At 37.9% G+C, this 12312-nt stretch overlaps 2 protein-coding genes across 2 annotated transcripts; one reads left to right on the top strand and one right to left on the bottom strand.

Moving 5' to 3' along the window:
* The first annotated feature begins 440 nt into the window (after positions 1-440).
* Positions 441-6035, top strand: LOC146484816 (galanin receptor type 1-like). Its single transcript, XM_085104289.1, has 2 exons — positions 441-978; positions 4272-6035. The coding sequence occupies exon 2, from the start codon at positions 4330-4332 to the stop codon at positions 5335-5337; it is 1008 nt and encodes a 335-aa protein (XP_084960415.1). The 5' UTR covers positions 441-978; positions 4272-4329; the 3' UTR covers positions 5338-6035.
* Positions 6036-6597: 562 nt separating this feature from the next.
* Positions 6598-11009, bottom strand: LOC146484815 (kelch-like protein 40). The gene is made up of 5 exons (XM_085104269.1): positions 10598-11009; positions 9975-10264; positions 9009-9418; positions 7945-8097; positions 6598-7754 (listed from the first exon to the last, which is right to left on the bottom strand). The coding sequence occupies exons 1-5, from the start codon at positions 10973-10975 to the stop codon at positions 7312-7314; spliced, it is 1674 nt and encodes a 557-aa protein (XP_084960395.1). The 5' UTR covers positions 10976-11009; the 3' UTR covers positions 6598-7311.
* Positions 11010-12312: the final 1303 nt, after the last annotated feature.

Genomic DNA, 12312 nt, shown 5'->3' with positions numbered 1-12312 from the left:
AGTATTAAGACAGACTTTATAATTTTTCTTGCACTTATCACCCTAATTAATAGTTTTGTCCCATGTCTATGTACGTGTGTTTATGTTATTTTTTCTTTCGTTTTATTTTTCAAAAGCAACTTCGCCCTCACGGAAAGCGATAATTTAACCATCTTTGTATGTTAAGGGCTAAGTATAAGTTTAACCATTTTTTGCCTTTTTCTGTTACATTTACACAATTTTTTCTTTTCCTGTCAATAATTATTATTTTGTTTTGACGTATTATGTGGAGATGAATAAAGACCAAGCGCTTGTGTGCGTTTTATTTATTTATTTACTGTTCTTTTCTCAACCAATATAGTTCGTCATTAATTTTTATTATTTTGCCATTTTAAGTGGCAGGATGTAGTTTTATGCAAATTTTAAAACAGGGTCGACTAAAACTTGATAAAAACTGGGCAGGTCTAAGTACATTTATCTTTCAATGCGCAGTTCGTTGCCCATTTCAGTTAAACATTCTTGAGCCCTACGATCTGTCACTGCATTCAGTATTTTAAGACAAATTTAATGCCATAGTGGCGAGCACTGCTTGTACCTCCCGAGCAACGACATCAAGTTGGCTGTTAAATGACGATAATTCGCAATTTCATTCGGGACAATCCACCGCTTAACATTAAAAATTGATTCCGAATTTGCAAGAAAGACAGATCGGGGAAACTGCTTGACAGGTTTAAGCCTGATTTATAAGCAGTAACTTGATCAATCCATTTTTAAACAAACCAAGGTGTATGCTAATCAGTGGCTTCGTAGAAGTTGAGGTTTATGACACCTCTTGACACACTGTCTACTAAGGGAATAATGACTTGAAGACAACTTGCCGATCAAAGAGCTCTGCATCTAGCTTTCAGCGCTCTTAAATGTCATTTTTGTTCGGGCATATGGCATATTTGATTTGGATGTAAAATCTGCGTTGGCTTTTCATCACGAGAAAAAACAAAGGTACGTTTGAAGTAGTTAGCTCTTCATTTGGTTTTATTATTTGTTGCAAAAGGAAGAACGAAAGCGACGAAGAAATCGCATCGTACAGTTTAAAGGAGAATCTAATCAAGATAAACATAACTTCCTTGGATTTTAGAGAAAGATTCGGCGGAACACTCTCGCAACAGTATTTACAATATATATGGTTTCAACACTTGTTTCAAGTGAAATGTCCTTTTTGATCCAATGAAATAACCTTTCTGTTCGGTTTCTTTGAGGGGCGCTGGGTCGGAGCTTTTTAAATTTTATCGGTAAAGGAAAAACTGACGTAAATTCATTGTTTACTCGGTTTTCGATCTTGGTATAACCTCTCTATTATACGGCATAAACTGTTTCAAATTCAAAACGTTTGGGAAGGTGCTCTAGCCTACTCGGATACTAGATGCTGATGACACCAAAAGTCCATTTGTGGTTCAAACATTTGGTTCCGAAACAGCACGAAGTTGTTAGTAAATTCACTACACTGATCAAACACTCCAGCAAGGAGATCTTTTAACTCGCTGAGTTTTTCAGGGGTCATTAACTGACAGAAAATAATTATTTTCCTTCGTTTAATTTGTGGGTTTTTATCTGAAACGCCTGGCTTAATCAAGCATGAGTACTAAAGCAAAAGATTGCTACCAGTTTAATCAATTTTTATTACCATCAGACGGTGCCTCATAATAGATTTCTTAAGCTCAAAACAACTTGGTTTATGAAAAACAGCAAAGCTTTAATTTGGTTGCAGGTCACCTGCCTTACTGAAACTTTGGTTGTTCACGTTTTACTGGAAGCAGGGAATCAATATCAAAATAACTCAAAAACCTTTTAAGGAAAAAGCTTTTTCGAAAATTTCACAGCTAAAAGATAGACTGATATATGGGAAACGGTAAGGCGTTCTTGAACTATGTTGTAACTGTAAAATTTTATTATTAACAATTTGATTGAGAGATAATGTTTATTAGTTACGGTATAGGTTGTAGCTTTCTTCAGGTAAAAACGGACCTATTATTTGTACTTATGTTATCAGAATTATAAATGGCGATGAGCTTCGCTAGTTTTAAGAAAGCAATGTTGTTATCAATAACGCTACATCGATGAACTGGTTCATACTAAAACGGGTCGAAAGATTTAATTTCAGCTTGAAACAATGATTACTGATTTACATCTAAAAGGAAACACGAAAAGAGATATATCTAAGCTGAATTCAGCTAATTCAGCTGACTAAGCTTACACCAATATACTATTTACTTGTTGTTCCATTACACGAGCATAAAAAACTTGTCTTGTTATCCTCTGTTTTTATTTCAACTTGATCTAATCGTCTCCTTTCCTCTTAGGTGATTAATAAATCACTTCTCGTCTTTAAAAAAAAAACAGTTTCATCCAAATGTCATAATTCTGCCAGAGGTATAATATTTTAATTCTGCAGCCAAAATAGAATATTGATTATTTTCCGTGAGTCGATGTTTGAACAGGATATAGGTCAAAGTGCGTTTATGGAAGCTTAATAAAACTATCACCGGTACATTTATGTTTTTAGGAAAGGACGGAAGAGGAAAAATATAAGCGTTATTTAGAAAAAAAGTGCAAAATGTTTCCAGCGACTTGAAAACTTGTTTTATGATCAAAAACTGCTTTTGCTTGAACAGTTCTAGCTTATCATATTTTGGGTACCGACAGCTGCCTTAGGCAAATACAATCCAAGGTTTTTTATTTAAATTAACTTGGGAAATAACATGAAGTTTGACCACCTCCGGTAAAAACACAACGCAACAAATAAATTATCCTTTTCTAGAATTTCTGTCGAATTATCTTTAAATTTTTGCCAATCTCGAGTAAAGATTACCTCTTTAAATTTGTTACTTAAAAATAAACTGCAAAAGCTAAAACGCATGTTATGAGGAAACAAGCAATTTTTTAAGAAAATACTTATTTTAAAATATGGCGAGAGCGACGTTTATGTCATATTTTATTTATTCTTGATAATTACAGAGATGCATTCACCTTATAATGGTCGCACATGGTGTTCCCAAACTCTTTATTATACCTTCTCGACTAAATTTGTCAGTTGACTCAGCTTATGGAAATTTAGAATAGAAAATCGCTCTTTCTGTGGATTTGTTTTCTCAAGCAGGTTAGGTTGATTGTATAGTACAGAATGATATTTTACCGTTATTGGAAAGCATGCAGTTAACTCTCGAAATAGTCTGGTGGCCATGGCAACGGGACAATTTTTTTTTTTTTTCAGAGATTAGGGAACGACGACGGCAACGGCAACGAGAACGCCACAAAACAATAGGTTTAATGAGCAAAAACAATCGCTCTGCACGTGCGTTATATGTTTTTGTATATTTCTTTGCCGGCATCAGCAAAACAACAACGTGAAATGACCAAATTCAGGGTTTTGTGGAGAACGCCGAGCACACGACGGTGAATTTTTCATTTTCCTTCCTTATTTGAACGCTGTTCCTATCAATTTAGTTCCCGGATACTTTGCCCACATTGTAAAAGGTGAATCAATTGGAATAATCACGAAGTAATAGAAGTAACGCGAAGAAATATTTTCAAGTGACGTTTTCGTTGCCGTTGTCGTCGTCGTTGCTTAAGTTCCTTCTTATGGTACTTCCTGCTGTCTATAACACGTAGGTAAACACAATTCGTTCCACATTTCGGAAGAGCGAGATGATGGTTTATCCTTTGAGTCCATAAATAACAGGGAGCAAATTTATCCCTGCCTTGCACTGGCGTGGTTTTTGGCGGCCGCGAAGAACTCTTTTCGGCAAAGACGCTAAGACCAACATAAAAAGAGAAACGAAGTTTTGTTCGTAATAACGGTGAGTGGTCAGCCTTTCAGCCTTTCAGATAGCCGTGTGTTTGAGAGGCAGAAATCTGGGAGGGGGTGGGGGGACTCCACGGAATTTTTGGTGTGGATACTCAGCTCGGTTCTCCAGACCCTGATGTTCTTTCGGCACTAAAAATATTTAATTTTTCAATTCTCGTTTTCAGATCTGAATTGTAAATCTAATCCTATATTCAGATCTACTGTAAAAGTCCGAACCTGTTTTCAGACTTTCAGACTAAAATGGTTAGAGTGAATACCAATTTTCAGACCAAAACCACCCAAACACCATCACCCTCCCCCCACACACACTCCTCCTCCTCCCTCCGGAGGGGGAGGGGAGGGGCATAAAGGCCTCAGCTCACCCAATAATCGTTTACAGCATGACCGTATGTATCTGTTTAACTATTGCTTTTAATTTTATTGGTTCCAGGTTTATAGTTCATACACGCCATCCGTGAATTAGCACCTGGATCTTTCAGAAGCACACCATGAGCAGCGGAACAGATCTCGCTCTCCTGTCTTTATTCTCCATCATGGAAATAATCTGCTTATCGTTTAACGCCATTGTCTGCGTCTCCATCTATCGAAGCAAATCCCTAACGATACCAATGAACAACCTGATCTTCAACCTTGCGATCTCGGACATTTTAATTGGTCTGTTCATCCTGCCACGTCACGTTTTTAGCGCGGCGTTTAAACATCCGACCGGCACAGCAGGTGATTACATGTGCAAGTTCATTACAGGCAGTGGAATTCTATGGACAAGCTCCACAGCGTCGGGATTTCTTCTCATTTGCATCGCTGTTGAACGCTTCGGTTCTATCAGAATTCGAACTCAAGACACGGGAATAACGACCACTCGTCTGAAGGGCGTGGTCGCCTTCTGTTGGATAACAGCTACCCTGGCCAATCTCCCAACAATGATTGTGTTCGCTTACGAGGAAAAAACGGATTTTTGTTACGAAAAGTGGCCAGACTGGGTTTCTCCCAAAGCCTACGTTGTGTGTATTTTCGTTCTTGGCACAAGTTCAGTACTGGTGATGTTTGTGTTGTACTCTCAAGTTATCTACACGCTGTGGAAACGACAACGAAGCGCGACAGAGATTTCTCAGGCCGCCAGAATTCGCGCGAGGAAAAATATCACAAAGCTGCTTATTTTAGTGACCATTATTCACACGGTCTGTCGTTTGCCAAACTATACAACTTACTTACTCACGTACTTTCCCATTTCATTAAGCTACGGTTCAAATGTGTACAATTTCACAGTGTTGCTTATTTTACTCAACTCGACCTTGCATCCATTCATGCTGTGTTCCAACGTACAGGGATTTAGGCGGCCCATGTTTGCGTTGTTTTGTTGTCGCCATGAAAACAGAGTCGCCGCGAATCCCGAGATCTCCCATGTGAGTCAGGCAAGGCAATCGGTGTTTTATTTACGTGATATGGAAACTTGCCCTGGTGACAATCAAGAACAACTGGCTCACACTGGTATGTGAATCAGTTGTGACTTTTTAATCCGAGAAAAAACAAGAATTAACAACGGTTGATTGAAACAAGTTGGTTACAACTGGCTCTTAACAACGCCTGATAGTCTACGACAGTGTACAAATCATTGGACACCAGCCTAAAAGAAGCCGAGTGGATTTAAGATTAAGCTTAAACGCCATCTTAAGCGATAATACCTGCTACTATTGATATTTTATATGAAGTTATAACCTATATATAACCGTACGGTATAGTTTAATGTTATGTTTTGTACATTTATGTTCGCTGTATATTTTGTTAAATTTGTCTTACATCAGGGCTCCATTAAGGCTCCATCCATACTAATGCTTTTTCGTTTGAAAACGCATATTTTTGATGCGCTTTCGGATGTCGTCCTGACTAAAACGCCCGAAAACGCTGATGTAAACAGAGACTTTCGAAAACAGTTTCAAAAGTGGAGACTTTTGAAAATGCTCCGTTTCTAGTGTGGACAGGTGAAGACGGACACGTTTGAAACCGGTGATGTAAAAAAAACACGTCACATGTCATCGGTTCCAGTCCAAAACGGAGCATCTATCCAAGATGGCGGATAGTCTTGTGAAGTTAGCACATGAGCAATCCCAGGTCCCAGTCATTTTCATCGTTTTTGAGCGTTTTAGTATGGACAGGCGAAAATGATACAAAAACGCTAGTGTGGATAAATATATTTAGCTTCGTTTTTGCAGAAATGAAGATGGACACTTTTGAAAACGCATTAGCGGGATGGGCCGGCCTTAAACTAGCTATGCTAAAGTGGATGCTCCTGTATAAATATTGATTTAAATAAAATAAAATAAAATAAAATAAATAAATAAATTAACTAGAGCTGAAACTCGAAGGGTCGCGAATGGAGGCCTTGATTTGAGCCCTGGATACACGGGTAATGTTCTTGGGCCCAGTGCTTCCCTCCACTGAGATGTTTGAGTGGGTACTGGGTCAATCAGTTCGAATAACGATTCATTGTCAACTGATTGCAAAGTCACACAATTCAACTTCTCAATGAAGAATTTTGTAAACCACTTTTTTCCTTAAAATGTTTTAATTTACATCAGAATGTCAAGCAGCTGAAACTAAAATACAGCAGCGAAGTAACTAGTACGAAGTTCATTATATCTCTGGCGGAAAGGATATGTAATTAGTCAAAAATGTTTTATCCGCAGCTCACGTAAATATCATATCATTTTTACATATTTACTTACAAGTGAAACAAAACCTTGGCTAACAACAGTTACAATCTGCATTTGTGCTACTGCGGATTTTGAACATAAAGTATATATGAGAATGATGTAACAACAACAACAAGCTTTATTTGCATGACTATAACAAATACAGTATTGCAAAAGCTATTCATAGCTAATTATTGATTCGTTAACTAATTCTTAAGATAACTTAAAATAAAATAAAATAAATGAAGTAACTGAAGTCTTTGCTTATTTTAAACTTTTCATACAGTAGAAGTAATCATTCCGGAGAGAAGTTTATCTCTCAATTCAAAGCACGAGGAAACAAATGAAATTAATTGAATGATGTATTAATCAGTAAATGACACAGGCGTAGCGTACTCGGGAAAAAAATCCGACTGCTCCTATCAGGAGTCGAACCTAAAACCTTCCGATTACTAGTTCGGATGCTCTATCACTGAGCCACAGGAGACTCGTGGGAGCTAAGGCCATTAAACTAGGTTCATGGGACAACGATTAATATCCTGTAGACTGCTGAATACTTGAATATCAATGTGTGGCATATGCGCAATGGAAATAATGTGATGGAATATGTTAAGCCTGGTGGATAAATGAGAATGATGTATTAATCAGCAAGCGACACATGCAAACTTGGAAAAAAAATGAAGAAGTTATATTCCTTGTGGTTTCATGGCAGTTCATTCTAGATAAGCTTGGTCCTTGCGGGTGATGAGCACCAAATTTTGAGAAGGGAACTGTTTAGATTCAACTCACTGGAGGATAAACAATACAATTTATAGAATAACTGCTCTCGCCTACTCTACCCACAATCCTCCACTGTTCGTACAAGTAATCGTAACACTCGATCGAGATAACCCCACGTCCACCAAAACAATAGATTTGATTTTCATAGATCACGTGACCAAACTCGCTTCTAGCGTCATTTAACTGCGCATGGGCAGATTCCCATTTTTCTTCTTTGGGATGATACAGCTCCATGGACTTTAGACTCTGGTGATCATTTCGTCCACCGAACACAAAGATGCTGCCGGCCCAGGTAGCCACGCCAAAACTGAAACGAGGCTCTAAAAGGCCAGGCAATTCTTTCCATTTTTGAGACCTTATGTGAAAGCGTTCCATAGTGGTCAGCAGTCCATCGTCATTAACACCACCGATGACGTATATCTTGTGACTCAGCACAACCACACCTTATAAAGAGATAAACAGTTATGTTTAGAATAACTGGTTTGAGAACAGACCTAAAAATTAAGCATATTGTCTTCACTTTGTCATCAGCTTAGAGTTTACCCATTTACTCAAAAATGGTGGTAGTAATAAATATGGAGTCGTGTTTAAGGGTTATTACGAATGCAGGTTTCCAATATATTTATCTCTTACCAGCGCATCTTCGAGGTCTGGTCATCTCTGGTAACGTAGTCCACAGCCCGACGCTGACATCAAACCTGTAAGCAGTCATATCATCAGGCTTTCCACCTATCACAAAGATGCTGTGTCTGTCTGAACACACGCCTGCTTCTCGGACACTGCGACCTGCAATGATAGACATCCTGATTTTCAATAAAGAAGGAGTAACCCCCTTTCTCTCCCAAGCGAGAAGCGAGCGAAAAACTAGAACGCGCATGAAAAACACACGCCTCACAGGTAAACGCCCCGACATGCTATTTTCAAACGAACTTGTAATGGAAACGAATGTTTGGCTTATCAACAGAGTTGACAACTAATGGTAAATTGGCCTCCGTAAAGAGATTCGAGTGCTGACGTTTCGATCGTTAACCCTTTGTCAGGGGGCTCGAAACGTCAGCACTCGAATCTCTTTACGATGGCCAATTTACCTTTAGCTATCAACTCTGTTGATAAACCAAACATTCGTTTCTACTCCTCACCGACGAAGTACTAACGTTTCTTGGCTCGCAACCCACGTTAACAGTCACAACTTAAGATATAAGTTTAGCTTCAACTTGTACGAAGGGGGGCAAGGGGGGTGACGGATACCGCACATCATAACGTTAAGAGCGATGCCGTGGAAAGTCAACAAAATACCAAAACAGTATTTAGAAATATCACGTTGATACCGTAACACCGAAATTACTGACATACGGTAAAAAGAATGGCCGATAATCGCAATGTTGCATGTCCGTAAACCCGTGTCGCTCTCTGTACAATCATGCAGTATAAACTGAACTATCAAAAAACTGAACAGATAAGAACCGCATTGACGCCGAGAATGAAAAAAATCAACATCGTAGTTCATTTTGTCCACGTTTGAAGAAGAAGAAGAAGAAGAAGAAGAAGAAGAAGAAGAAGAAAAAAAAAAAAGAGCAAGGAAATGTAACAAAATTTATAAAATATGTTCCAAGGTCTATTGTTTCCTGATGTTTTTTGACTCTTTCTGACTACTTTAGCTATGCAATCGTACAGGCCACCTTCCAATCGTCCCTTACCTTCTCCAACCCAAGTCCATTTCTTTGTGACTGGATTAAACCTGCTGACTGCCATCTTAGAAACCACATACAACTCATCCTGCACTACAAGTGCACAGCGGTGATTATCATCCTTAATCCCATCAGCGCTCATCAGCTCGGAGCAAGGCACACATGTGCGCTGAACCTCGTCAAACCGGTCAATCTTGTTAGTCTTCATGCTGAAAAGGTAAACTATCTTGCCAGCGTTTCTTGGTGTTCCATGGTCATTAATTTCTTGTGACAACCGCCTTGAAGCTAGTGCCTCTTCCACATCCGCTCTGCATTTTCCTTCTCCTTCAACGAGCTCGGCCATAACTCGTGTCCGTAAAAATTTTGTGCTGATTTGACGAAATCGCACGGCTTTTAAAACCGTTTCCAAATCTTCATTCCTAATGGGGATGGAAATAGTACTTTTTCAGTTCTTGTTTTTTGGTCCAAGGAAAAGAAACAACAACAATAGCTTTAATTAAAGAAGAAATAGTCTTTTTTAACAAAATGTCTTTTCTTCGTAGGCAGTGGCTTAGTAGCTCTCGTAACCTTGTAATTGTTTTAATTGTGTATCCTCTCTTGGTATCAGTTGCTATTGTTTTTAGGGTTGGAGGTATTTTTCTTTGTTTGTTCTATTGTTTTCTAGAAGAGTTGCAGGCCAATCACATGAGGTTGAATGATGAGTGTAATATACGCGACAAGAACGTGTTAAAGATTTAACGTAATTATGGAAATGTATAGAGTCTATAAATAACTAAATCTTTCTTGGTATATTATCTTTTTGCCTGATCAGAAAAACGCCGGTTAAACAGCGTTTCTGGAACTATCAGCAATCATTGTCATAAGCTATAAATTCCTTTCTTAGAATTTAATGGGTTTCCTAGTGCGTACTGTGACATGATATGGTAGTGATTTTGTTAAATTAAATCGAAAATAATAATAAAATATATAAATCACCGATGCCCTGGATCGTGTTTGTACCATTTCCATACAGCTTCATACACTCTTTCTTCTTTCTTAACTCGAAGGTTGTTGCTTCCTAGGAGTACTGTCAACTGATTCGCGGTTAATGTAAGAAACTCCTCTTCGCTGGCGACTTGTAAGAAGTTCCACTCAATGTATTCCATTGCTTTTTGTTTCAACTGCTCCAGACCGAGCGTCTCCGATAACTTCAGAAGTTTAATGCAATTGTTGACTCGTAGATGATCAATGCTGAATCGTTCACAGGCAATCGCGGCCTCGTCGATCTAAAGTCGAAAGCAATAAGAAATATGGTTAACAACAGTTACTGGAGATAGAGAAGAGTATAATTAATAATTATTATTTTACTTTCACGTTTTCGTTGGATGCCAGTGGCATTAAACCAAACTCGAGCATTCGAAACGCTTAAAACTATTATATTTGAAATGAATCCGTACAGAGATAACCCTCTTCGCATTGATGCAAGGTCCCTTTCAGAACGACTAAGAAAAAGATATCGAACTACGAGCAAAACAATATTTTCTCTTAAATAATTAGGATGTACCTTCATATTGCAAAGATTCTTTGTCACTAATTAACTAATTTAAAAAATACTTAACCTTTAGGTAACACAACAGCTGTAGTAGATCCATCATCAGATCTCGGCTCAAAATCAGTTTACCAGTATACAAAAAATCTAGTACATTTTGTACAACTGCTACGTCAAATTGTCCAGTAATCTCCAATTCGTTGCAGGATTCTCGATCTTCTTCTGGAGCCGCGAGTTTCTCACGAAAGAGTTGACACGTTCCCGCCAAAATTACTCGATGCGCGGGAAATCGCCGGTCTCCGCTACAGACGAAGATATCGCAATGTTCCTCCTTAGCGCGCATGTCTTGAAAAATCTTAAAAGCTCTAACGCTGTGAAAATCGGATAAGAAACAAGTTTCGTTAGAAACTATCGTTTTCCCTGAAGACGAATATCGCTGCGACGACATTTTGCTGTCGAAGAAGCTGGATTGGACTCGATGCGCACTCTCTTAAGCTTGTGGCATTTTTGGATGCAAATACAATACAATAACCTGTTTTGTTTCTAACTCACTCCGAGCTTTTAGTTTGAATCAACTAATCTCTTTGCCAATTATCACTTCAGGATCCAGAGATGACCAGCTGTGAATTTCTTTTTGCGACAACCGCACACAATAAAAAAGAACAAAATGAGAATATTAAAAGCATCAAATTTTTAGTTCTGGTTGTCATCTCTACGTGCACGGTCCAGTAATCTGCAAAAACAATCTTTTACTTCCATATCTTGGTGCTGAAAATATTAATGAAAGCAACTTACACAGAGCAAACAACCAGAAATTTCGTTTAACAGGTCCGGCGGTGAACGAACAAAGAAACTACAGAAAACTGCTAATTGCAACAATTAGGAATCTTTCTACCATTCTCAGTGCGGGGTATTCATAGTAGACAAACAGGTGTTTTTTAAAAGGTCGTCAGAATCATTGTCCTCACATTTCAAGGTAAATATATTGGCTTTCTTTCAAAGATATTCCAATATATCTAATAAATTTATTTCATTTCTAAAAGATGCAAACTGAGAAAAAATAGATGAAGGGTTAGAGAAGATAAGGATTAATAAAAAAGCTGAGAACCCGGTAAATTAATGCGAATATGAATTTAGGGCATCCCGAGATTAAAAGCACTGCAAAAGGTGAAAATTTTAAATTGTATTGTGAGAATTTTCAATGTGTTAATTTTTGAGTGTGAGAATAATAGAGTTGTAGAGTCATTTTCAAGGCAATTTGGCTCTTTTTTCCATTTCATTGATAGCAAACACCAAATCTAAAATAATCTTACAGCTATTAATAATTTACAACTTCAACGGTTAACGTTCACTAGCTTTATGTATAATACATACAGTAAAATTGTCAAATTGGGTTAAGTCGGCTCGATTATTATGTTCGTGGAAATGAACCTAAAATGAATTCATAAAAGGTATGAGCACTATTTGAGAGCTAATTTAGTACTTCGGTACTCATAACAGTAGCAAAGTAAGTTTTCAGTTTTCAACACACCTTCAAGGCATTCTTTATTAATGAGGGCACATTTTGCTGACAACGTTATTTTTTCAGAGATAATTCTGTTATATCTGAACTGAGTGAACACGAGTCTGTGACAAATTCAGTTATTACTCAGCGGTAAGAAAAAGCAAATAGCCAAAAACCTATTATTTTACAAGTAACAGAAGTAAGCTGTTTTCAGTCAGTTTCAGTGTTGAACATTGTAATTACGATAAAGACAAAACTTTTAAAACATTTTATCCTCCAAT

Source organism: Pavona decussata, unplaced genomic scaffold, assembly GCF_977016875.1.
Source record: "Pavona decussata unplaced genomic scaffold, jaPavDecu1.1 SCAFFOLD_29, whole genome shotgun sequence".
NCBI classification, from domain to species: Eukaryota; Metazoa; Cnidaria; class Anthozoa; order Scleractinia; family Agariciidae; genus Pavona; species Pavona decussata.
This window is presented reverse-complemented; position numbering and strand designations above follow the sequence as displayed.